Below are 26,714 nucleotides of genomic sequence, written 5' to 3' on the forward strand. Positions count from 1 at the left end.
AGAAGACCGTGGAAGCCGCGCAAGTGGACGGGTTTGAAGACATAAACCTGTTGGAATCATACAAGCGCATGGCCCCTCTGTTGTTGAGCGAGTTAGGTGAACTTCTTTTACAACATGAGGGAAGCGAACAAGGATGTATTCCTCACGGGCTCGTGAATGTGCTAAATTACTCGTGGAAGGATTTGACTTCAGGTGCGGTTTACATGAGAAGGCCGGTAGTTAAGAGCAAAGTTGCTAAACCGCGAAAGTCCAAGGGTTCTATTCATTTAGACGACAATGTACCTCAGATGGAGGTACATGTCATAAAAAAGATTAAAAAGAATGCTGTGATGTCAGAAAAAAACACATCTGAGAGAAACACTCAAGATCACAACGTGAGAAAGAAAACTTGTGTTTCCAACGCAAACAAAAGTAAGTAGCATAGAATCCCTGTGCATACGACGACTCGGCATTAAATGTCTCCCATGTATAGCTACAGCGCAATCTCACAATCCATCAGCTTTAATTAACTGGCGTCAATATGCACTTAAAACCAATAGAAGTAATGACAATCGGCATTAAAGATTAAGTACCTCTTAAGTCACTTGTGTTGACCTTTGAAGACCTTAATAAAGGACATATTTGGTTACAGTCTGTATGGAGGGTTAAGGTTGGTTTACAAGGGAGGACAGAGGCATGGCTGTGTAGCGCATAGGCGCGGTTTACACCTGTTAATCAGTTCTCACATAGGTGTTTGACTTTTATTTGTCAACTATTAACTAATTAAACAACGTGTATGGCATTGGCCCAAAATAATAATGTAACTATCTGGATAAAATAATACCAATTCATATTTTGTTTTTCAATCATTTGATTTTAGCAGCTCACCTGTCCACAACTATCAGTTTCTCTGTGTCCTCAAAAGTCTGCAAAGAGCAAGGTATGGCTCAACCACACACCTGCCCTATTCCCTATAAACATGGTCTTGTGTTGTGTAAATGTGCCCATAACACATGATGTGACCAATTTGATTGTGCAGGTTGGCTTGTCCAGCCAAAGGATCTCTCCTGGGATGAGCCTCAGTGGAACAGTCTGTGTCAGTGGGCTGTGGAGAGACTGCAGCTGGCAAACATACCTATGTATTTATTTAAGAACTATTCACATGGCTGATGTGGGTAAATGACTCACAGGGCCCTAGGCTTGGCAGGGTCCATAGGTTTCTGTAACTCTTCTTTATTATTCACTTATAAACCTACAAAAAGACATTAACGGGGTCCAGGATCCACCTCTTATGGCATCAATTCTTATATCCAGCCATTTATACTGACTCCTGTTGTGAGTGCATCAACATATGCTGTTGCCGTTTACCCCCTACAGTAAGCTGCAAGCAGCCAAGCAAGCGGAGCAGGGCCTCAACAACCCTCCTATCCTACGGTACTATGGGAAGGACAAGCCCCCTGTTCCCAACAGGAGGGCGGGAGGCACGGCCCAGCCAGTCTCTCCCCTCACTCTGTGTAACGGGCTGCCCCAAGTGCCTGAGCTGAAACAGGACGACCCCTCTCAGCACAAACTGCACTACAGAATCAACGACAGATCCTCCTTTATTTAGTATCGTTGCTTATACCTATTTGTATATCGAAATATTTTTCCGCAGATAAATGCCATCTGGTTTGTAGAACAGCACATAATGTTCATGTGTTGATTTGGCCGACATTTTCGTCCAAAGCATCGTGCACCCGAGGGGAATTGGAACATGCAACCTAATGCAACCTCTAACCACTGAGTTATACCAAATCCCATGACCCTTGACCCCTCACCAAACAGCTACCCCTCCGGTCATGTGGCCGTATGCCAGAGCCACTCAGGGCTGCTCAGCAGAGGGTTCTATACTAATGTGTTCAGTGACAGTGCCAGCCCGGTCATTCTCGCCAGCATCACTGCATTCGGACACGGCTCTGCCACTCACCCAACTAGGTAAAGCTAAGCTACTGATTCTGAAGTGTTGCGACAGTCACGGTTTTAGTTACTTATGTGTAACATACTGTTTCCTGTGACATCACTCTGTGTGTAGTGGGAGTATTATAGCAGCTTGGGATCAGAATGGGGGGCTGACCTGTGACCCTGATGGGACTGTGACCAAGGAGTGGACCTGGCAGACAGGGTCTGGACTGAAGGAAAAGATAGTGTTACAGGTAACCTGACAACATGGTGACAGACTGATGACAAACCATACGGTTAATATTATTTAAGCAAACGTACATACTTCATACACTTGTCCAGAGAAGGGCTATGCACCTTCTTTGTGAAGAGTAGTGGCATTTATTCATGCCTCCCAAGATTTTCCAACATCCTTTATCCTTCTTCACTTTTCTCTCAGTGATGCAAACAATTTGCTAAGGGTCCTGTCCCTGGCTAACCTTTTCTAGTGGCCTAGATAACAGAGAGTTTACACCTAACCGCTGTAATCCCTGAGCAATTATATCATGCACTGACAAGGCCAGTGAAGAGGGCTAAGTCACAGTTGCTGGGCAGCCGTGTCATGTGATAGTCTGTGTGCGATAAATGGTGGGGATGTGGAGGAGACGGGGTGGGTTGAGGGAGGGTGGGGGGGGGGGAGTGGACAAAGGAGGATATGTGGGCCGTGACTGGTGAACCAACATGGTCTGATCAACTGTCCCTTGCAAGGTACTCGGATTACACCGTGGCAGCCAGGTTCGTTCATGTCCTTGTTGCCTTTTATCTCCATGGTAGACCAAGCCTCAACAGAGCCTTCTATGATCACATGTTACTGATCACCACCACAACGTCAAATGGAGAGTTAAGAGTATTTTCAAAAAATTGATTCATTTACCCGATACATATTTCCCCCTTTATCTCCTGTTAGATGTCTGACCAGATATGTGTGAGGCTTTTCAGCGGCACCTCGGCTACGCTCTGCTTTAAGATGCACAATGAAAGTGTCAAGCTGCCTCTCTCTTCCCTCTCCACCACCCTCACAACCACGGAAACGGTGAGAAGGCAGTCATGTCGTCAGAATTAACACCACACACTCCGATAAGATGATTTGTCCAAAAGAATGTGTCAGTGACGGCCATATCTGATTGTTGAATGGAGCTGTGCTCTACAGGCTTGCCTGCAGTCTGGAGAACACGTCCTCTCCTCTGCAACGCAGGACCTGTCCCTGGGTAGGAAGACAGGGAAGACCCAGAGTGACAACATGGAACGTAAAGCCTTGACACTCAAATCGTTGAGGGTACACTAGCAATCCCTTCACTTCAACTCCCTTGTCATGTCATTTATCACACTGGATAAAAAAGCCTCTCTACTTTTATATGTTATACAGTAGTGGTTAAAGTATGTAACTGTTTCACATGCTAGGGCTGCTTTCTCCATGTTTGTTACGCTTTTCTGTCATGTCTCCATGTGTTCATGTTGGATCCTTCCAGAGTACGAATTATACAATGACAATCGGAGGGGTCAACTTCTTATCCAGGGCGTGTATCGACCGCCCCGACTTGTTGTTTTTACCTCTTTTGGGAGAGTCCAAGTCTTAATGGTCAGACCCCCCCAAACCCCGCCGTAATTCGCACCCTGGATCCTTCAGGTTGTCAGGGAGGCGGAGCGGCTGGAGGAGATGACCTCATCCTTGAGAGGAGGGCGGGAGACCAGGGAGCTGAGGAGACTACAGAGGAGAGTAAAGACCATCCTGGATGACTGGCTACAGTTCTACCGTGTGGCCACTGGTAAGGCGTAAACCTCAGTATACATTTTTAAACCCAGCTGCCTACACATTTTTTTCAGAGTTGTTATCCAAAGTTCTTGTGACCTGATGGTGTAATTGAGTTGTCTTGAGTTCAAACTCAATTAAATGGTTGATCTGGGTTTAATTGAGAATTAAATCTGACTGGATAAGTGTCTGGAGAGCTTCTTGCAAACTGCGATTGCAATTATTGGCTTTGCTGTGGTTTTGGTCACAGTCCATCATTTCAGTTTCTGTACATATGCATATGTCATTGTCCTTGGTTTTCTATTAGGAATCAGGTGCCCGGAGATTGAGCGCATGTCCGAATCCCCCAAACACCCCAAACTGAAGAGGGAGGCGGAGTCAGCAGCCCAACCCACTCTTAACCCTGCTGACAGTAACACAGAGAGTCCAGAGGGGGGCAGTAAGGAGAAGCAGCCCCTCCTCAGATACCTCGCTGCACCTGGAGACGTCCTCCTGAGCTCGTCCCCCAAGCTGACACAGTACGTACACCATCCACACCACACACAATGACATCAGATGGCTGAGCGGTTAGGGTGTCAGGCTATTAATCAGAATGTTGTTGGTTCGATTCCCGGCCGTGCCAAATGACATTGTGTCCTTGGCTGAGGCACTTCACCCTAGTTGCCTCTGGGAGAATGTCCCTGTACTTACTGTATGTCGCTCTGGATAAGAGCGTCTGCTAAATGTAATGTAAATGACATGACATGCTGTGTGCTATATGCTTAATACACACATACACACACAGTGTGTGTGGAATTCTCTGCTTCTCACACAGTGTGTGTGTGTACACTTGCAAGTGACAAAATGCCTGTTGATTTCATTATCATTTTTATTATTTGATCTGTGATATAACAGGATGTTCACTTCAAAAATGACGACGGAGGAGCACCATCACATCACTCAGACAGGAGGAACCGTCCGAGTTCACAGCAATGTCAAACTGGAGTAAAGTCCCCCCACCACACACACAACAGCTCACACCCGGTCACAAAGAATCAGAATCAGAATGGGATTTATTCGCCATGAAAGTTTGCACAGACAAGGAATTTGCTTTGGCAGGAAGGTGCATACAATAAACATATACCTAAAATTTAAATATGTGGACTATTTATACTAAGGGTACATAAACTAGCAGTACTAAGTGGGATTAGAATAGAATTAAATATACAATAAAATAAAATATAAGTTGCCGTAAATTACAATATAAAAATACAAAAATACAAATATTACAAAAAATACAAATGTACAAGATACCATTTTGTAATGCAGTGCAAAAAGCAGTGTGTTTTAAGCAAGAAGTCATTAGAGTCAGTGTGGACCCTTGGTCTTGTTGAAGAGGCCAACAGCGGAAGGGAAGAAACTGTTTTTGTGGCGTGAGGTATTGAAAAGAAAACGTTCTATTGTGATTCCCTTCTCGAGGTTTCAGAAGGTGAACTCTTTTCTTCTACTTTCAGTTCAGTGATCCTGAAGAGCCCAGACCAACGGACCTCCCGTCTTATTTACCAGCCCTCCCACAACCCCCCCTGCCCCAACAGCCCGTGTCCTGCCCAGCTAAGGGCTGTGTTGCAGGGGGAGGAGGTCCGCAGGCTGTGCCACTGCAGCTCCAGGTTGATGCCTGTGGTGACCGACCTCGAGTATGATGCCTTCATCTCGGGCCAGCCTCCCCACAGCGAGCAGATCCTGGTGGTGTGTGTAAGGGTGCAGCGCCAGCCTCTTGCCACGCCGGCCAATCAGGACCTGCTGGAACAGCTGTATGAGAGGATGAATAAGAACAGGGCCATGCCATGCACTCAGGTTGGATTTGTTGCTGCAAACACACAAAGGCCTTCCCACACATACACACAAATACAACATAAACGGTGTGTGTATACACATACAATCTTTCACAAACAATCAACAATCTGCCTTTTTATGATGAATGATTCTGCACTGCTGCACTTGAAATTTGCTTTGTGTCAGCTATGCACTTATCAGAATTGCAAAATTATCGCTGATATGAACAGAAAGCCTTGTGTACTATCCCAATAGAAATGCAACAATTATGCTTGTCGTCCTCAGTGTCAGCTGGACTCGTTCCGCCTTGTGAGGTATGAGATGTCTACAGGGACGTCCTGCGCTAGACAGACCGGAACAACCCTTTTGCAGCATAGACACAACGCCTCCCCTGGAATGTTTCTGGTCAGTTGGTCAGCAGATACCTTTCAGAACGGGCCGTCTTAATTGGCTGAAATTCTAATGGCCCTCTAGATGGCAGCCAAGACACTCTAAGGAACAGCTGCAGACTGTATTTCTCTTGTGTAAAGATGTTTGGGAGAACATAATCGATGCTAAACAGACTAGACGAGGCGTGACAGCTCACTCAACACACTGTTAACCTCTACCTTTGTTATGTCGCATCCCTCACATCTTGGTGATATATTTACTGGCACTGCTCTAAATCACAGTGAAAGAGGAAGCATCATTTCTGAAACGCTGCCAATAAGCTTGAATGTTTAGGCACACGCAGGCCTGTCTTCTCATTCGCTTAAGGTGACAGCCACTATGATGCCGAAAGGGATGTTCAGGTTCATCTGTAGAGAAACTTGAGACCAGGAGTTGGCCCACAAAGAAAAAAAAAATGCCATCGACTAGACAGGACCTGGATCTTTTAAAAGGGATAACCCATTTCTCTAAAACCTTGTAAACCCTGAATATGCGGAGTATTCCACAGAAAAATGTGGAGATGTGTAGCTGCTGGTTCAGGAGTAAACGGGCTGAGTCAATTAAAAGTCAAGATAAGTATGGCCTGTGGCTCCCAAGATCCCTGATTAGGTTATGTGAGTACATGAAGTATTAGTAGTGTTAAACAAAGGGATCTTGGTCTTTGGTCAACCATCCACCTTTGTTTACAGTCTCTGTGTCTCATGTGTTGATTAACAGATGTACATCCGAGGGAGGCTGCTCTTTGCAGACTACATCTTCAATGGCTACAGCTGCTCAGAGAGAAACCTGCACAAGCAAATCGCTAAGACCAGGGCGGACTACAGACAAGGTTATAGTCTGCCCTCAGACTACCGATTCAGGTACAGGATCACATAGACTCTTTGGTATTTTTTTTTTAATGAGAGATTTATAATGAGGTTTTGTAGTTTTGTAGATTGCGATTAACAGAACTTTATTGACAGTGCTCGGTTGAAGAGGGCAGTGGTAGGAGACCTATCTCTCTCTCAAGAACCGCATATAACTCCATTGGAAGGGCACTTAGGAGAAACCCAAACCTGTGAGAGGTATATCAAACAAGCAATCAAAAGTCAAATGTTCCCCCTTTTAAGCATATCAAACGTATCAGGGACATTTTTTTTATATCACGTCTTTTGCTTATTTGCGTCACAGGAAACCCACTCAGGGACCTGTGACTTCCCTGAAGAAAGACACAGTTTCAAAGGCCAAAAAGACTGCAACCTCTCTACCTTTCCTCACACCCTGAACACACCAAGCATCCAGCTACAGGGTCTGACTCTCCTGCTCATGCTCTTCAAAGATGATGTCAATGGAAGACAGAGAGAATATACACATTTTCTAACACCAAATGGTTAACTGCGCACAACGTCTTTGGCTGTCTTAAGCAATGTGCTTCAATATGTCTATATATAACAACTGATGGTGTTGCATGGAAAAAGCTTACAAATCACAAAAGTCTGTGCTTATGCCAGCATCTTAAAACATAATATGACAAAGGAATGTTTGCATTATTGATCTCTGAAATTTTGCATATACTGGCTATAGAAAAAATATGTTTTTTTTTTGTTTCGTTTTTACTATGTTTTTTACAGTTACTACAAAGTTGCAAGAGATGCTTTCTTAGCTATAACTGAAGTTACAAAGTTGCAGTAGGCCTAAGTGTTGTGTAATAGTTTCTGGAAAAGCACATTTTGCGGAATGTTGTTGAATCACTTCTGATAAAAAAAACTGTCTTCCTCAAATAAAATGCTAGCTAAACGATTTCATTTCTTTTACTCATCATGACATATTATTAGTTATTCCATGTCAGTAGCCCACATTGAAGGCAAGCACAAATATTGGTCTAAGCATAACTTTGCAGGGACTTGTGACGCCTTTGTGGTGTTCAGTGGGGGCTTTTCAGTGTCGACTATTGGTGGTGCTAGGAGACCTCTAGTGGATGTGTGGACAATGACGCAAACTCATAGATCAGATCAGTTGATTCCAAGAGTGCAACTGTGGCAGGATCAAAAGGCTGCCGGGTAGAGCAACATCCTTACAGAGTAGATAGTTGATTTAGTGATTTTGACGACTGTTCACCATGGGTCAAGAGATGTCAGCTGAAAACCAGCGGTGTCATCTAAACTACGAGAAAAGCTAGAGAGTTTGAATCCAAAACAGACATGAGCTCAGGTAAGTTGACTGGACGCTGTATCAATGTAACCATTTTTTTGTTGTTGAAAACTTTCGATTGACTGCTGGTGGTTGTATGCAGTTAATATTTATTATACAATGTTTATTATTGCGGTGTTAGCAGATTAAATCACTGATATAGGTCTACGTGTATTCTATTACGGTTTGAAGATTAAAAAAAAATTAAGCACCTCTATTGTGTCGTGATTTTGAAACGAACTGAACAGACAGTTAAGACTGTAGGAAATATTAAAGTTTTTTCAATGTAAGGTTACTATTGTCACATTATGTCGGGTTTAGCATGAACTGCAGAGTTCATTGTAGTGTTAGTCTTCCCTAGCAGTGCCAAACGGAGCGGATGGGAAACAAACACTGGTGAGCTGTGGATTAGCTCAAGGGCACACATGGCTCTGTTTTGGATGCCTTTCCTTTCTATCTCTTTTCCTGTCGGCATTTCAGTACTGTATTTTGCAGTTACTTTAGTAATCAGTATGGAGCATTTTTTAAACACGCATACAGCAACAATTTGTGTCATTTTTCTTGACCCCTTCAGTCTCATGGTCCTGGGCCTTTCCGCCTAGAGCTGCAGTGTTGACTACAGTAACAGGATTAATGTGTTGTTGAGAAGTGTGGCAAACAAAACGCATGTGATATGTGAACAACACCCAGGAGAGAGATTGTGGTACTTGTCATGACATTTACTGCTTGAAAGGAAGCTGTCAACACTATATTGCTCCATGGGAGGTTGACACCAGTTTATGGCTCTGAAGGGTGCAGGAATTCCTGATATCGAAGTGATTGAGAATCGCTCCAACGATTCTCTCTTCCTCCCCTCAATAATCTAGCATATGTCAACCTACAAAATATCTCAAATACGGTCATTTGCCACAGACACACACATTGCAAAGATTTGCTGATCTTTGAGTTGTAAAGCAGATCTTTCAGACTTTTATAGTGTCTTGAAATTCTATGAGGATGGTGATGATAATCTACTGTATATAAAGTCTTTCTTTTTTTCTCCCTTCTGTCAGGCACAGACAAGCCTCCATTGGCCCCCAAACCAAAGATACCTGCAGTTCAGCCACAGAGGCTGGGGTTGTCTCCCTCGTCTCCCAAACGAGATGGCCTGTCCCTGGCTTCTCCCGCTACACCTAGGAGGGTCAAACCAGCCTTGGCTCCCAAACCAGACCTCCCCAAAATCACCACCACGGTTAAGTCCATACCGCTGTCATCAAAGACAGTCCATCAGACCATGGTGCAAGAGAAGTCGGAGATCTCAAGAAGTATAGGTTTTCTGAACTCCCAAAATGGAATACAACAAGAGAACAAGAAACCTGATTGGGATTATATTATTCCCATCTGTCTATGTAGTCAGGAGAACTGTCAGTGCCTAAGGAAATCACACATAGCAGAGAAAACAATCAACAAAATAGAGAAAAACTTGAAAACATTGCAGAAGGGTCACTCAGAGGAATCTGTTCCCAGGTATCAAGCCAAAAAAGACAACAGTGGAGAGACAAAGGAGAGTCCTCACACTAGCCGTCTACCAGATGTTTGTATTCCCTCTCAATCCACCTGTAGTCATCCAAAACATCCAAAGCTCCCAGAGGAAACACCCATACATAATCAATTGAAGACACTCAATCAGAACCTTAACTCTGTGGTTGATACCCTACATCCTGTGGTGAAGCCCTCCCTTCCTCACAGAACCCAAGGGGCCAAAACCGATGGCAACGTCATTAATCCTTCTGGTTCGACAAGGTCAGACGCAGAGGAAGAGCTCACAAGCTCTACTGGCATGCCTGGTACATCCCTCTCCAGTCCCACCTCTGTTCCAGCAGTCCCTATGAAGCCCCTCCCTGTCCCACGGAAACCCAGGAAGGCCGCCCTTGACAGGCAGGAAAGGGTGGAGGAAGGCAGCGAGGAGAGGGAGGGGACTGTCAGTGAGGTGATGGTGTCAGTGGAGAGGAAGACCAACCAATGCTCCCCTCCAGCCCCTCCTGCCAGGAAGAAACCCTATCTTTCTGGACCTCTAAGGGCCCAGGGCTTCTCCCCTCACCATGAGCCTCTACCACAGGACATGGAGGAGGAGGAGCTGGTGTGGAGCGACTGCGTCCATGAAATGGAGATCTCAGTAGATGAGGAGGATGACGAGAAAGGGAGCAATGAGAACCAGGGGGTCTACTGTAATCTCACTTGTCCTCCACGTGTGACAAGTCAACCAAAACAGCTGGAACTCAGCGGTCACTTACCCCTCACTGTGGCAACCGGCATCATATCAGAGGAAGATGGGGTTTTCAAGATGACCGCCAAGATGTCTCAGAGAAACAGCTCCCCAGCATGGATGCTGGGAAAGGAATTATCAGTGGAGGCCGCAGAAGGAAAGACTGCAGAAGGTGAAGGGAGACCCAGCCTTTCTAAGCCAACTCAAGATGGTGGTCTAAACAATAAAGCTATGAGGGTACTTCCCCCACCCCCTAAGAAGAAACCAGGAAGGGTCTTTAATCAGACACCTGCTCTCCACAAGGACAAGACAAACAGCACACCAACCAAGCCCTCTCGTTCCAGCCAAGGGAAGCAGAGAGCCAAGTCCTTTTCTTCTGCTGACATCACACGCTCTGAGGGACAGAAACTAGGCTCTTTCCGGAGACTTCTAGACTTGAAGCTCTCTGTGAAGATGCTGCCCAACCTGTTAGCCAAAGGAGGCAAGACACTGGAAGGTTCAACCAAGGAGACAGAGCAGTGTGTGGACGGGCTCCCACTTGGCCTACAGGACAATCTCGGGGTGCGGGTTTGGGGAGGGCGCAAGTTCTCTTGTCCCCTGATCGGCTTGGAGCAGAGCGTGGACGGAGATGAGTTCTGCCCTGGAGCGGAACAGGCTGTGGAATATGAAAACGTGCCCCTGTATGAGGAGATCCCAGAGTACATCAACCCAGCCGTAGCCAGTGCAGTGTCATCACCTGTGGCATTTCCAGTATGCAAGTACATGTATGATGACGAGAACATATATGAGGAACAGGAGCCCTATGTGCCCCTGGAGAAGTACAATCAACAGCAACAGCCACATGGAGAAACTAAGAGGTATTGTCTTTTTATGGCCACGCACACATTCACACATCCTACAGAATACCCTGAATGTTTACACAATGAAAACCATTACATTGTTGACAGGAGATGATTGTCCCACGTTTGATTCAAAGGGCAAGTATGTATGGAATGGGGTGTGAGTAGCTCTATTTATTGAGGTAGACACTGCCTGGTTTCCCAGTACTGCATATTAATGCAACCTCTTTTATATGAATGTCCCTGTCTGTCTCTGTTCTCCTTCTCTCATACTTGTTTGTGACTCAGAGTAAGAGAGGAGAGTAGCATACCGTTATGGTGCATGGTCTGTAACTGGAATGATCACTGGATAAGACTGAATTTAAATCTGAGGATTACTGTTTGTGTAACATGGTTCTTTGCCTTGAACGGCTTTGTGTTTCAGCCATCTAGGCTTGAAACAGAGCAGCAATCACATGTTTCATGTTGACTGGCCCTCCAACAGAAGTACAATAGTTTGCTTTGCTGGATTCATAGTGTTTCTCACATATACTTTACACAATTTAGTCAGTAGGGGCTAGGGAATAGGCAAAGTGGCTGTTTTGGAATTGGGCCCCACCAGCGTTGGTGTTAGAGGGAGTGTTGATGATCATAAGGGAGTTTTCCGGCCGTCAGTCTGTCAAGAGCTCTTTTTCCTGTGAGTCCTTTTGCAGTGCTCTGCAGGAAATGTTGGAATACTCATGGATGGATCCTTAAAGAAAGACGCACCCTAATCATATGCTTAGTCAGGCGTTTGACTATAAAACCCCTTCCTCTCTCACCTTCCTCTGCAACACACCCTTATGTTTTCTTATTTCTTTTAAACTCTTCGTCCCGTTAGGTAGGTGTGTGTGTGAGTGAGCACAATTCATCTCCAGCTGTTGTCTTCAGTCTTGATTCTAATGTCCTGCCTCGACAGTGCCTGTATCGATGAAGAGTCGACCCAGCTGGACGATGGCCACTCAGATGAGGACATGGTCCACAGCTCGGACGAGGAGGAGGATGGAGATGACGACAGCTCCATTTCCAGTAAAGGAGACCTGGAGCAGCCTGGGGAGAGTGAGGTAAGGCAAACGGTCAGATAATGTAGCTGCAAGATGAGATTCCAGCAACTTCTATGTCACTGTACACAATCGAATCATACTCCACGAGACCTGTAGATCAAGTCTCGTTAGCTAGTGTCTGGTTTTTGTGATTGATTAAAAATAGTGTTTCCATTGGTGTCAGGTTTACAATGTACCCAAAAAGAGCAAGATAGTCCACATTGCTCATGAGATTATGAACTCTGAACACGTGTGAGTATCTAAACAATTTAACCTATTTTACCTGTCATGTATCACTGTTAACATGGCTCTGGATTGTTAACTTGCCTCTGGTTACTGTCTTTAAGGTTTGTTGATGCCCTGAAGCTGCTCCACATCGTAAGTATCCAGACATTTGGGAACATCTGTACTATTTTCATGCATGCATAAAAACAGTGGGAAAAACCCTGACAAACGTGTTCTCAGTGTTTGGTATGGTGCTGTACTGTATGTTTTCTATCTAATGAGAACATGTGTGTTAGATTAGGCGAGCTACTGGGGCACACCCCATGTGGGACAGACACACTTTCAGACCCAAACGCCCCTCGCTCACATCAGCGAGGCTCACATTCCTCATGGTTTTCCTAGGAGGTTGTATGATCTGACCGTGGTCCAACATATCAACGTGTTTGTCTGACTTGAATCCTACTGGAGACCTGCCATAGCTTCAGCTCAATATAGTCACAGTTTTGATTCGCGTATATCACCAGTCTGTCAACCAAATGAAAATGGTTTATGTTTACTAAAGTAAACATTGTTGGTGTGGAGCCTGGTTCCTTTGCTGTGTATACGTATATAGTAAGTTGGATGGAAAAACACAAATACAATAGGGTACTCATAGCTAAGGTGCTGATGGGTATATACATATACTCACACAGATATCTGAAGGTCATGTCTGCTGATAGATGGAGTGAGTAGGCAGAATAGGAAGCAGATGATGGCTGTGTGACTGGATCTGCAGATGGAACAGTACTGAGTCACAAGCCCTCATTTCTTACTGTGTACAGAAGTTGATAAAACCAAAAGACAAAATCTGTTACTTCTCTGTTGCTGTTGTATGGTGAGAGGCCTCTGTTTTGGGAGAGGGGGCTCTCTAATGTACAGAAAGAGGAGACCACATAAACCACAAGAGCTACCCCCAGGGCCCTCTGACCAGAGCTGTGCTGCAAGCAGTTTCTCTGCCTGCCCTGTGCCTAATAAACCACTAAATACCTTCTCATCGTCAGAAAGGAAAGACAGAAACTGCTTCCCCAGGCAACCCTGGGATGTCCCCACTCTTCTGGTCAGGACTGGGTTTAGGTGTACCTTAAACTGCTTGTGTAAGACAGCCTAATACATGGTCAGGGTTCACAAACAGCTCAACCTTCCACATTCAAGGCCACTTGAAAGTACCAAACTTAGTGTGGGTTACTGTTCTCCAAACACTTTGAGTTCTTTTAGTTCTTGAAAATCAAGTGCTCCAGAACTGCATTCCGTACCAATACATGTTTCTGTTTATATTTTTATGAGTATTACATGTTTCTCTAACTTTATGTTTATTTATGTTTCTGTAGGACTTTCGGCATGCGGTGGTCGAGGCCTCTCGTCAAACTGGGAAGCCTGTGATTGAGGAGCGGGTTCTGAACCAGATCCTCTATTACCTCCCCCAGCTGTATGAGTTGAACCAAGACCTGCTCAGAGAGCTGAAGGAAAGGGTGGCTAAATGGTAACCGGAACCAGCCAGGCAGCATTTATAACCCATAATCTTAAATGGAACGCTTATGGAAATTACCTTTCATAACCCACAAGCATGCACAACACACCTAGCATTCTTGACCACTTCCTCATTGTTTGTTGGTTTACCCAACTCTCTACATACTGTACTTTTTAAAATTCCAACTGTATAATACAGTAAAACATACGTGCTCCTATATCTGTCCTCGTTGTGTAGGGATGAACATGGTCAACTGGCTGACATATTTGTGAAGAAGGGGCCCTATCTGAAGATGTACTCCACATATATCCGGGAGTTCGACAAGAATGTGGCCCTACTGGATGAGCAGAGTAAGAAAAACTCTGCGTTCGCTGGACTGGTGCGGGAATTTGAGGTAACTAGGCCAACCAGTTTTTTTTCTGTATGGTATTGTCTCATGGGTGTGTTTTCCTCTCTGTATTTTGTGTTTCCTTTTGAGAATGTGTGTTTGTCAGACTTTGGTTTCGGTATGTCACTTTGTATCTGTTTGTGCGTTACATGTTCTGAAGTTCCAAGGTTGTTCTTTGTTTCAGGCTAGTCCTCGCTGCGCCAACCTGGCTCTGAGGCATTACCTTCTGAAGCCGGTTCAGAGGATCCCCCAGTATCAGCTTCTGCTCACAGGTAGCTACGGGAGCCACTTTCTCTTCAACCTCCTCCACCCTCCACATGGTAGTCGTTAGAGAAGTTTAGCATTGGGTATGAAAGGGATAACAGCACCATCTAGTGGCTGGTCAAGTACAAACACCTGCATAAATCTTTTCACTAGCCATATCTAATGTGATTTTAAAGTCCAGAACAAATCTGATTTGGTGACATAACAAGATTAGAATCCCATGGTTGATGGAGGGACCTCGTGGTGGCAAAATGTGAAGAATGTCTCGAACGTCATTCTTGAGTAATTCCATTACATAAGCACCTTTGGGGTCCTGTATTTAGGATTTACTGTGTGAGATTACATTCCAAGAATTTACTACACAATACGAGTCACTTATACCATTGTGCTACCAATTTACTGCTCCTGTATCAGTCAATTGTCTTTAAAATGGTGTGTGATTTCAGACTACCTGAAGAACTTGCCCCCTGACTCAGCCGATTACAAAGACACACAAGGTAAAACCAATAGGAGTAAAGCACCTGCCCAAATAACATTTCACTATCGAGGATGTTTCATTTTAAAACCTTACAATAATATTTATAGTGCCTGAGTTGAGAATAAGCAGACACCATACCTATGCAAAAAAAAAGAGGTATTTATACATTTTCCCCACAGTGGCCCTGGGCATAGTGAAGGAGGTGGCTAATCATGCCAATGACATCATGAAACAGGGGGTGAGAGACAACTTCTGTTACTTCCAAGTTCACCAACTTCATAACTCCTGTGAAGCTGTCTAATGTACCTACATGCTATCAGAACTCCATGTATTTTCTTCTTCAGGATAACTTCCAGAAGCTTATCCAGTTGCAGTGCAGTCTGAATGGCCACCATGAGATCGTCCAGCCTGGGAGGGTAGGGAACCACCCAGCAGGCCACAGCTTGGGGAATTTGATAGCTTGGTTCTTCCTTCTCATCTCATCTGTCATGTATTTCAGGTGTTTCTGAAGGAGGGAATCCTGATGAAGCTGTCCAGGAAGGTTATGCAGCCTAGAATGTTCTTTCTGGTAAGCCCTTACTAAACTGTGGTTTGAACGTACTGCTGTCTACACATATACTCTTGAAATTAAATGTGATATAGAGGTCATTTTATAATCTTACTTCTAAATGGTTGTAATGAGTGATTCTAAGTGGATGGTTTGACCTCTCTTAATCCAGTTCAATGACGCGTTACTATACACCACCTCTGTCCAGTCTGGCCAGTATAAACTCAACAACATGCTCTCTCTGGCTGGAATGAAGGTGGGAGCTCTTTGTGTTGTTTCTTAACCCACACAGAATTAAATTTTTCACACACCCATTTTTAAAATGTAAATATTGTCCTGTACTTACAGGTGAGCAAGCCCAGCCAAGAGGCCTATCAGAACGAGCTGAACATAGAGAGCGTAGAACGTTCCTTTATACTATCTGCAAGGTATGAACCAGTTACAGGTTGTTTGATTTATTACATATTTGAAACAATACACTGCAACTTCATCAAGTACTTCAAAAAAGTACTTGTACATTTACATCTGACAGCATTTGGTAACATTTTTGTAGTGCAAGCTTTTCATGGAGTATATACAGACATGTATTGTCCTACTTGGCATAAACATCTGGTGTTTTCTTATTTCTTCTAGTTCTGCCACAGAGAGAGATGGCTGGCTGGAGGCCATCTCCACAGCTATTAATGACTACACAAGGAAGAAGATCACCTTCATATCCAGCAAAAGCTTGGAGGAGGTAATGAAACAGCTGAACAAATGGCATTCTTGCTTACAGCAAAACAAATAGAATGCTTCCTTATACAAAGTAATATGTGAGTGAGAACTGACTGCAGAATGCGTCCGATGTTTAGGTAGAGACACAGGACATTGTCAGCGGGTCACCATTGGGTTCCACAGCACCTATCTGGATCCCAGACCTGAGGGCCACAATGTGTATGATCTGCACCTGCGAATTTACCCTCACCTGGAGACGACACCACTGCCGTGCTTGTGGAAAGGTGGGTGGAAGTACTTTTGAGGCATGCTAATTTCATTTATTTCTGCTTTTCTTTAACAAGTTATCAGAATAACACGAACATAATGTTTTCTTTGTTTTTCATGTGTTTATTGCTAGGTGGTGTGCCAGGCGTGTTCCACCAACAAACACTGTCTGGAATACCGAAAGAACCAGCTGGCACGAGTGTGTGACCAGTGTATCTTCGTACTTCAGGAGCAGAGAAGTAAGGCTTTTTCTGGGGCATCCATCTGAGCCCTGATACTATACATAGAAATAAGGCTTGATATCGTTGCTTATAAAACCACATCAGATACACCAACATCAAATTACTCAAATGCCGCCTTTTTTTTTAATGACCTGTGATACCTTTCTCTCTAGGGGACCAGACAATGTTACTTTCCCCTGTGGGAAAGTCCTCTTTTGCCTTCTCTAGGAAGCAGAAAAAGATTCCTGCTGCCCTCAAAGAGGTGACTATAGCACACCATGGTCCAAGGAGAGAACGATTCAGATGTATGTTTTTATTAAACCTTTAAATGTTGTTTTAAGGTGACAGCAAATACAGACAACTCCTCCATGAGTGGCTACCTGCAGAGGTCAAAGGGCAACAAGAAGCAGGGGAAGAGGCTCTGGTTTGTCATCAAGAACAAGGTTCTGTACACGTATGCTGCCAGTGAGGTACGATGGACAATCTATAGTCGTCAGTTATTTTCATGTACTGATATATTCAAGGTATTCAATTACTTGTCTATGTTTACATGCTGTTATACAGTAATGCAATCAAAAGACAAATTAAATTGAAACAGCTGATGGCTTATAATCAACATACATGGTCTATCTTGTGCTCTCCTTGTTTTGCAGGATGTGGCAGCATTGGAAAGCCAGCCGCTGCTTGGTTTTATACTGAAAGAAGAGTTTATTCATAAGCTCCAGTTCAAGCTCTACCATAAAAACACACTCTACTACATTTTCAAAGCAGATGACCTCCAAACAACCCAAAGGTACAGCATGATATGCATGTCACTCATTTTGTCATGTATCAACACAAGTTCATTCCTTTCCCTAAATTGTCTGAGATATTTTGTACGCTCCTCTGAAAACGTTTTATTAACTGTCACTCAGATTTGATGGCAGACGTAACAATGTGGTTTTGCACTTCTCTATTATTTGGCAGATGGAAAGATGCATTCAAAGAAGCCTCAGTGCTCTGATCCTCTTTCTACAAGCCTGCAGAATTTGCATAGTAATTAATAATCTCTGAATGTGAATAGATTAGGATATGACTTAATCACAGAAGTGGAGACTGGTTTGATGTAATTAATAACAGCGTGAATACATTGGCATAGATATCCAACCCAATGAAGGACTGTTCAGAAATGACAGCACATTTGACTGTTACCATAAGCCTAATTTAGCCATAAAGCACTGGTGTCAAAGTTATAGTTTGTTTAAATAAAGCATGGGGGACCAAAGTAAATAAGAGACAATGTACAGATGTATTACACATGCACCAAATGGAGGAGCATTGAATAACAGTTCAACATTTCAGGGGGACTAGGAACTGTAAATATGTATCTGGGGGAAATAGCCTCAATCTACACATTACTGTACAATGAATGTTGAGTCAGGGGAAATGGTGTAATGGTTACAATCACATAATATTTACTGAGATTAGAAATTGTTCAAGTTTCTTTTTGACCATACTGTTCACAACTTTTGAATGACCAATTCACAGGGTTATGGTAAGAAAAACTGAAATGAGATTCACACGTCATTATTTCAGTTTATGTATAAATTAATATTTCCCATTAGTTACATTCATAAGTACACATGATTTGTTTGTTTTTAGGCTATCTTGCTTTTAATATTTTTGTAGTCCTAATTTTGTATGTAGGGAATTGTGCTCTCAGAAAAAAAAACACGAACAAGTCACCGTTGATCACACATGATTTGTATTGGATATCCATTTTAAGACACCCCTGAATCTGAAAAGATTTGGTTTGGGTAAGGTTTGGGTAATACACACTGGTTAACACCTCCGTTTGGTTGCATTTATTTTCTCACTGACAGTAGCCATTTTAGAAAGGATAAACAGCTTTCGCATACATTCACAGCTAAAGTTCTTGCTTATAGATTAAACTAAAGCTATTTTAGTGTCAATGTTATTTTACATTGGTGCAAATCTATTTTATATTTACTGGTGTGATGTGTATTGCACAGCGTGCCTATGTAATAAATGTTTTACCAAATCAGTTTTACTCATACAGTCTGAAAATACCCCTGCACCGTGCGATTCAGATCCAGATGGAACAATGGAAATAATTTGTCGGGGATTGCACTGACAAAACATTTTTATAGCAAAATGTTATATCTTCGGGTGTATACGTTATTTTTTTTAATTAACTGGGACTTTTATTGGCCTACTACTCTATTCGATTTACATTTCAAAAGACCATAATAGTCAGAACCCAACGACTAATTGCGCATGTGCAACAAAGAGTGTTTTGAGGAAAAGGTCACGAACTCTGACCCTCTCTCAAACTGCAGCAATCGACTGAAAATATTATTTATTTGATCACCCATCCCACTAACGTCTGATCAAATAGCATTATAACAGGTAAGGCAAACGGTCTTGCTCACGAATACTACCTTCGATTGACGTATTGGTCGGGTCTGTCATATGAGGCGAATACGTTGCTGCAGAGGAAGGGATGCAGCCATAACAAGCTAGCTTAAAGCTAATAGCGCTGGGTGGCTAGCTAGCTCATCCTTCCGGATCCCGACGCAAGATCAAAATTTGTAAACAAAGGTAAACACATCCTCAACTTTACGCGAATATGAATATATTTCTCTTGTCTGTATAATTTCTGATGTTGCATTAACATGTATATTATGCTGGCGATTAAAACGTTTCTGCTAACGTTCGTTATCTTGGCGCTAGCCGTACTAGCTTGGCAGGCTGGCTAGCCACCCATACCATACACATATGTACGATGGTCGAATCCGATTCAACTTCCTTAAAAAAATCAAGTCGTAAGAAAAGACGAACGACTGTCCATGACGCGTGTGATTCCGATCAGCAACATGATTAAAACTGAATAAATTGGGGCTTCGTTCCTAACGAGTTTTCATTTTTTGCAATGAGAACAACTACGTCCCGCCACTTCATTCTCTCTGCGCGTTTGTGTGGGCCCTGAACCCTAGCATGCTTTAACCCTTCAATGTTGACCTTTCACCCACAGGAAAAGAAATACCTTTATCTTCCGTATCGATTTTAAATAGCTACTAGACAAGAGCTTGTTTATGTTGTGATTACAACCACGTTGTGAATGTGTACCTTGTTACTAGCAAGCTGTAGTAGGCATGGGTTTTGTTCTGTTGATAAAACATGGTCAGCGCATATCCACACGCTAGCAAGCTAGCATAGGCCGCACGTCTGGCTATGCAACATAGACATAATTTAACTAGCTAGTTGGATGCTGGCTACAAGCTGTATAAGTTGGCTACTCCTAAGGTTTCCCATTTGACTCAATAAAGCTCAATGCAGAACTTTTCTGTTACATATGAAAATCCTTCAAATGTAGCTAATCCTTCCGTTTTTCTTACGTAGATGCCCCATGTCGTTATGTTTTTTAAGCAATCAAAAAAATAAACCTTTGGTGTTTTGCCAAATACTTAAAGATTATTTATTTACCTAATTCATGCTGCCTGTGTTAAATTAATTTCCCTTTATCATAACGATATCTTGTTTGATCACATGAAAAAATTCGTCCATTTGATTGAAGCAGTTTCTTGCCACAGTTTCATGAGACTCATGGGGGTTTTAATGTGAAGAGCAGCAGAAGAAAATTTAAGTCAGCATGGATGGCCAGAGGATTCAACTGGTATCAGCAGATGGTGGCATGGCCCTAGGACACAGAATACAGGTAATGTTGCATTACCATGGAGAATTATGAGCCATTGGTGAACAACCACTTTCAGCTCTAGGATTGCATTCTACAGTGTCCCATTTTCATAAATGTATCTATAAAAAAGAAAAAGCTTGGTCATTGTTTTTCCAGGCTGTTCTGTATCTCTGCTTTGTTTGTCCCTCATTTTCCTTTAGCCATCTCTCATCCTTTACTCTTCCTCTGTTTCCCTGTAGATTGTGACAGATCAGCAGACTGGACAGAAGATCCAGATAGTGACCGCCCTGGAACAGACCTCCCCAGGAAAGCAGCAGTACATTCTGGCCAATGCCGACTACTCCTCAGGTGGAAAGGTGATCCTGGCTAAACAGGAGTCCCCGTCTGGAAAAGTCATCCTTGCTTCCCCAGATGGCTCAGGGGTCAATCAGCTGCTGTTCACCTCACCTGACCTGGGAGGACAACAGATACAGGTAACAACTAGTCTTCTTATTCTTAGTCATCCTATTTTCATGATTTCTCCACCTACCTCCCCCCCTCTCCCCTTAAGAGCTTTTTTCCTATTTTCATTGTTTTCTCTGAGGCATGGTTTGGTTTCATTTCTTGGGGTATTTCAAATGCCCCTTTGCGATATTGCATTTGAAAGGGCTAGGATGTAACTGAAATTTCACACACATGGATTGCATTTGACACCAAGGATTAAGATGCTTATTTATAGACATTGGCTACAAATAAGCCTTCTTGAATGTAATACATATATACCTACTGTATATACAGACATGTATAAACTGTGTACACAGTAAAAGTATACAGACAGTACCAGTCTATCCAGTATGTTTGTTTTATGAACATTTCTAAGTGTCCTCGTTTGCTTTGTCGTTCTGTCTTTTTTTGGGGTGGCAGTTTGTGACTGAAGGATCTGACCAGGCTATGGTGAAGCCGGTGGTGGAGTACTGTGTTGTGTGTGGAGACAAGGCCTCAGGTAGGGGTGAGAAACAACAGCGCTTCCACCTTAAGATGTCTTTCAAACTATTTTACACACACGCACACACACACACATACACCAAGCTCATTGTGACCAATTTTTTTCCTTTCTTCACTCCAGGACGCCATTATGGTGCAGTAAGCTGTGAGGGCTGCAAGGGGTTCTTCAAGCGCAGTATTAGGAAAAACTTGGTATACACGTGCAGAGGCTCTGGAGAGTGTGTTATCAACAAGCACCATCGCAACCGCTGCCAGTACTGCAGGCTGCAGCGCTGCATGGCCCTGGGCATGAAACAGGATTGTAAGTATCAGAAACACTTTGGAAAAGGTTGCCATTTAAAAAAAAGGCTGTCTATGTTTTTATTTCCTGCTTGGTCCTATTACTATGACACACTTATCAGAATCAGAATGGGTTTTATTCGCCATGAAAGTTTGCACAGACAAGGAATTTGCTTTGGCAGGAAGGTGCAAACATTAAACATATAGGAATCTAAAATTTAAATATGAGGACTAACTATACTAAGGGTACATAACTAGCAATACTAAGTGGAATTAGATTAAAATAAACTATACAATAAAATATAATATTTTATGGTCCTGTTGTTCCTTCTTACCAGCTGTGCAGTGTGAACGGAAACCTGTTGAGGTGTCCAGAGAGAAGTCGGTCAACTGCGCTGCCTCCACTGAGAAGATCTACATTCGTAAGAACCTGTGCAGCCCTCTGGCCGCCACACCCACATTTGTGACTGACAAGGAGACTGCCAGGTACAGCTAAACTCTGGGACACAAGAGTTTTTAATCACTTGTACCTTTTCTTTCGGAAAGACCTCACTCGAAAGGGGTAGATTGAGATGGTGTCGTCCTGTTTCTGCAGGTCAACGAGTTTGCTGGAGTCGAGCATGCTGCTGAACATTCAGCAGCCGTTCCCCAAGATGGAGAACACTGTCTTGATTCCAGCCTCTCCTGAAACGGTATATAAGCAGCTATGGAACCCTGTGCATCTGAATAGCCCAATGTCTTTCTGATGGTAGTCCTGTAGGACATTCTTAGCAACCTCATGTAAAAGTCCCCTCATTAAATAATGACTCCATGATTACCTGGCTATAATATTTTCAGATAAAGAGAAGATTGGTAAATTTCACGAGTATCTTCTGACCTCTCCTGTCTCGTACCTCCCTCCCTCAGAACGATCCGTGCCAGGGTGACCTAAGCACTCTGGCTAATGTAGTCACATCTCTTGCCCACCTGAACAAGGCCAGGGAGGTTGCCGAGGGCAACAACGACATGATGGGGGAGACCCTCAGCAACGGGGACAGTTCCATGACAGATCTCCAAGCAGATGAACAAACTGCAAGCGATATCACTAGGTAAGGACGTCCTCAGGATGAATAGGATTAGTTGAGAGTATCACAACATTGAATAATGGCAGTGGAGACTTAAAAACTGATGGCTGCACGTTTGATTCTTGTGTTTGCGTGTGTAAAGGTTGTCCTGGGGTTGTTTTCTGTGTATTATGAGGTAAATTAAATTTTTCCAAGGCCATGTGCTTCCTGCCCCAGCTGTTAAGGACGTAATTAAATTTGACCCTGGGAGTGTAGTTCAGACGTGGCTACAAAAAAAAAAAAAAAGCTGTATCCAATACTTCTGTAAGGTTGCAGACTATTTGGAATGCTAGTCTCAGAGATGAACTGTTTTGATTTGAATAATATCTGACCACTTTTGAAAAGTGCTTAAACCATTACCGCTAAATAGTCAGTGCTGTGTGTGCTGTGGATAAGTGTGTCTCCTTATCCAGTGATCCTCTAGCGTGGATAGCCCTTCTGAAATAATGACTCAGGCTCCTCACATCCTGTCCATACTGAAAAGCATATGTGTATGTTCTATTAATAATCATTAGTGTGTTCTTACCCAAGTCTGTCTAAGATATGTTTGTGGAGAACCAGTTCCCTTAAAATGCTAGATCTAGTTGACTAGATTGTGTGAAAAGTGTTTTTATTTGAATTGTTCTCACAGGGGAGAAGAAATCCCCCCCTCCTTGTTAGCATCAACGTGCAAATTGAACAAAGTCTGAGTGTACTAGAAGGGTAATAGTTCATCAGGTTTCTACCAGTTCAGAACTACAGTTTTCCTAAAATGGGATTTTAATGATTGATCAACAATGATTGTTAATGACCTGCACCTGCATGGTGGTGTAGTTCCAAGTCACGGTACAGGAGAGGGGTGTGTGCGTCTCTCAATTGGGTGGACGTTAGCAGATGTAAAGTCGGCCCGTGGGTGTGAGTTCTTACCGTAGGGTGTCATGTGCCCCCACAGAGCGTTTGACACCCTGGCCAAGGCCCTGAACCCTGGGGACGGGTCAGCGGGCGACTCCCTAGAGGCCACCATGCAGCTGATGTCAGGGGACCAGTCGGGCCCTGTGGTGGAGCTGGAGGGACCCTTGCTCTCAGACAGTCATGTGCCCTTCAAGGTAAGAGGCATTCATACTCAAACCTTTTCTTTCCACAAAATGGCTCTTACGTTTGTGAAAAAAGAAAAGAAATGGATAACTGCCCAAATGTCTGAAAAAACGTAGCACAAAGCCCACTCTCATTCCATTTTATCTGCCCCCCCCCCCTTTTTTCCACCTGCAGCTTATGATGCCTTTACCCATGCCTGAGTACCTCAATGTGAACTACATCTGCGAGTCAGCTTCACGACTGCTCTTCCTCTCTATGCACTGGGCACGCTCTATACCTGCCTTTCAGGCCCTGGGGTGAGTACTACTCTCACACGCTCACTTTCCCGTGTTTTTTTTTAATCAGAGCTGCAAACTCACTCCTTCTTCCTCAGTGGCCAAGATAATGACATAAACCTGATGAAGGCATGCTGGAATGAGCTGTTTGCCCTGGGCTTGGCCCAGTGCTCCAACGTCATGAATGTCGCCACCATCCTGGCTGCCATCATCAATCACCTGCAGACCAGCTTACAAGAAGGTAGTATGTCAGCCAAACTGTACTGCTTATATACACCTTCTTATGTTCTCAAGGCTTCTACAAATGAACGCTGTTGTCTGTGTGTGTCTCTTACAGAGAAGCTGTCCCCGGAGCGAGTTAAACTTGTGATGGAACACATCTGGCGGATGCAGGAGTTTTGTAACAGCATGTCCAAGCTATCCCCAGATGCTTATGAATATGCCTACCTCAAAGCCATTGTCCTTTTTAGCCCCGGTAAGTGAGGAAAAGGAACTTTCATGGGTTATTTAGAAAATATCCGAGTTCCTTAAATAGTTAGAATGCTGCAACTCTGGCCATGATCATGACTCATCATTGGACTGAATGTTTCACGTAACTCAACCATGGCTAATGGTTCTGTGTTTTCCTATAGACCACCCAGGAATAGACAACACCCTGCAGATTGAAAGGTTCCAGGAGAAGGCCTTCATGGAGCTTCAAGACTACGTCACCAGGACCTACCCAGAGGACTCCTATCGGTTGGTATCTTTCACCACCACAATATTTGGTCATTATGTAGGGCACACCAGCACTTCTCTAACTGGTGACAGGCCTTGACCTATTTTACTACTTGAGTTGAAAATTATGTTTGATGTGTTTAATTCATAAATGATGTCCGTTACTAGCACACTTGTTGGTGTCTTGGCGTGCAGGGATCTGCCTTTGCCCAGACTTTTAAACGTTTTGCTCTCCTCTTCTCCAGGTTATCCAAGCTGCTTCTGCGTCTGCCGGCCCTGCGCCTCATGAGTGCGGCCGTCACGGAGGAGCTCTTTTTTGCGGGCCTCATTGGCAATGTGCAGATAGACAGCATCATCCCTTACATTCTCAAGATGGAGTCCACCGACTACAACAGCCAGGTGGTCTCTGGTATCTGACCCCCCACCCCCACCCCACTCACAACGCCACTCCAAAAACCACACACCCCAGAGAACCAGTCGGAGTGGTTAGCAGATGGGTCAACTCATAACTGGAAATGAGTTTTGGTGTTATTTGCCCCTTTCAAAACGGCATATGATGCTGTTCGTCCCTTTCAACTTTCCAGATTGATGGACACTTATGACAGATTAGCTAGTTGATTCTCTATGACTGCTTAAAGATGGTTCGCAGGGTGACAATCTAGTACTCACCAGTAATGGCCAAGCCGACCCTTACCCGCTGATTCAGGAACAAACTTTTGAACTGGGCATAGTTGATTGTGCTTTTTATTGTACAGAGTATTTTTTTTGCTTCATATCCTTTCAATGCTTTCATTTTGTGCTTTTTGATTGTTCCCCCATCCAGTTGTTCTTTGCTTTTTTGTAATGTTTTTGAGAAAAACTTTTGTTGGAATGTGAATTGGTTTATCATGGAAATGTGGTCAATTGTGAAGGTTATAACCTTTTCTATTTTACTTGTTTGCCAATCCAAAGGAAAAGGCTTGCATCATGAGTTAACTCTACCTAAAGTAATGTGAGACTTATTTGAAATATGTATATATAAATATGTATATAGACAGAAACGAAACAAAGCTATCATGGCCGATTAAGTTGCTCATGCAAGGATTCCATCTTTTGGATATATTCATGTAGTTGCTAAACAATTGTCAGTTCATTTGAAAATAAAAATGAAATTTTCAATTGCAAAAAATATTTGTAACATTTATTGCTCAGAATCCACTGGAAAGAATGCATATCACTTCTTCGTTTGTTGAAAACCGGCTTATCTCTTGGTCACGGTTGCTGGACTTGAGAAGCCCATTGTGAAAAATTAATTGGGGAAAGTCACCAATCAGAAGAGGCCCTCTTTGTGGATTAGAAAGAGGGTACTTATTTTGTTGACCAGATAGTTGCTATTTTTGGATTGGATTTTTATATTTCTCATTTATACTGATCTGGTTTGTGAGTAGACAGATCCCTCTTTTTTCGTTGCTTCTGACTAAATGTGTCACTTTTATGTTAGGAACAGCTTCTTATCTGGAAAATCCACACATTTCAACAAACCCAGTTGGGTTTATATTTACATTAACCTGTAACTAATAACAGTAAATGACATTGATTATTTACACATTCACCAGGGGTTGTTTCAAAAATCTAACATTTGGTCTCTGTGTCTATATAAGGGTTTGATTAGCAGAGTCAAATATCTCATGGATGGAAAAGGTTGTCTGCTGCATTGAGAGCATAGACTTACAG

The 26,714-nt window shown here is 43.3% G+C and overlaps 3 protein-coding genes and 1 long non-coding RNA gene across 9 annotated transcripts; all 4 read left to right on the top strand.

The window, feature by feature from the left end:
* Window positions 1-2,641: 2,641 nt before the first annotated feature.
* On the top strand, window positions 2,642-3,221 carry LOC134021085 (uncharacterized). Its single transcript, XR_009930475.1, has 3 exons — window positions 2,642-2,691; window positions 2,864-2,989; window positions 3,107-3,221. It is a non-coding gene; the product is annotated as an uncharacterized LOC134021085 (long non-coding RNA).
* Window positions 3,222-4,605: 1,384 nt separating this feature from the next.
* On the top strand, window positions 4,606-7,437 carry LOC134020557 (uncharacterized protein C3orf20 homolog). Its single transcript, XM_062460703.1, has 6 exons — window positions 4,606-4,690; window positions 5,200-5,539; window positions 5,804-5,923; window positions 6,665-6,807; window positions 6,910-7,011; window positions 7,118-7,437. The coding sequence occupies exons 1-6, from the start codon at window positions 4,617-4,619 to the stop codon at window positions 7,209-7,211; spliced, it is 873 nt and encodes a 290-aa protein (XP_062316687.1). The 5' UTR covers window positions 4,606-4,616; the 3' UTR covers window positions 7,212-7,437.
* Window positions 7,438-7,883: 446 nt separating this feature from the next.
* On the top strand, window positions 7,884-18,703 carry LOC134021420 (FYVE, RhoGEF and PH domain-containing protein 6-like). 2 transcript variants are annotated; one of them, XM_062462220.1, is made up of 21 exons: window positions 7,886-8,137; window positions 9,169-11,218; window positions 12,138-12,282; window positions 12,446-12,513; window positions 12,609-12,639; window positions 13,854-14,005; window positions 14,231-14,387; window positions 14,566-14,653; window positions 15,092-15,142; window positions 15,303-15,361; window positions 15,468-15,539; window positions 15,623-15,691; window positions 15,843-15,926; window positions 16,019-16,098; window positions 16,304-16,406; window positions 16,522-16,668; window positions 16,785-16,890; window positions 17,046-17,134; window positions 17,214-17,342; window positions 17,526-17,665; window positions 17,839-18,703. In XM_062462220.1, the coding sequence occupies exons 1-21, from the start codon at window positions 8,128-8,130 to the stop codon at window positions 17,873-17,875; spliced, it is 3,867 nt and encodes a 1,288-aa protein (XP_062318204.1). In that variant the 5' UTR covers window positions 7,886-8,127; the 3' UTR covers window positions 17,876-18,703. The 2 variants fall into 2 exon arrangements, with proteins under 2 accessions (XP_062318203.1, XP_062318204.1); XM_062462219.1 differs by lacking the exon at window positions 17,839-18,703 and having other exon boundaries at window positions 7,884-8,137; window positions 17,526-17,792.
* A 448-nt stretch (window positions 18,704-19,151) lies between these two features.
* On the top strand, window positions 19,152-26,161 carry nr2c1 (nuclear receptor subfamily 2, group C, member 1). 5 transcript variants are annotated; one of them, XM_062462223.1, is made up of 14 exons: window positions 19,152-19,281; window positions 20,466-20,590; window positions 20,809-21,042; window positions 21,473-21,551; window positions 21,675-21,854; window positions 22,171-22,318; window positions 22,428-22,524; window positions 22,739-22,920; window positions 23,867-24,020; window positions 24,184-24,305; window positions 24,383-24,525; window positions 24,622-24,759; window positions 24,917-25,022; window positions 25,247-26,161. In XM_062462223.1, exons 2-14 carry the CDS (start codon window positions 20,525-20,527, stop codon window positions 25,416-25,418), a joined length of 1,821 nt encoding a protein of 606 aa, XP_062318207.1. In that variant the 5' UTR covers window positions 19,152-19,281; window positions 20,466-20,524; the 3' UTR covers window positions 25,419-26,161. The 5 variants fall into 5 exon arrangements, with proteins under 5 accessions (XP_062318207.1, XP_062318210.1, XP_062318209.1 ...); XM_062462226.1 differs by having other exon boundaries at window positions 19,158-19,281; window positions 20,453-20,590; XM_062462225.1 differs by having other exon boundaries at window positions 19,184-19,473; window positions 20,450-20,590.
* The last annotated feature ends 553 nt before the right edge of the window (window positions 26,162-26,714 follow it).

Source organism: Osmerus eperlanus, chromosome 5 (assembly GCF_963692335.1).
Source record: "Osmerus eperlanus chromosome 5, fOsmEpe2.1, whole genome shotgun sequence".
Taxonomy (NCBI): domain Eukaryota; kingdom Metazoa; phylum Chordata; class Actinopteri; order Osmeriformes; family Osmeridae; genus Osmerus; species Osmerus eperlanus.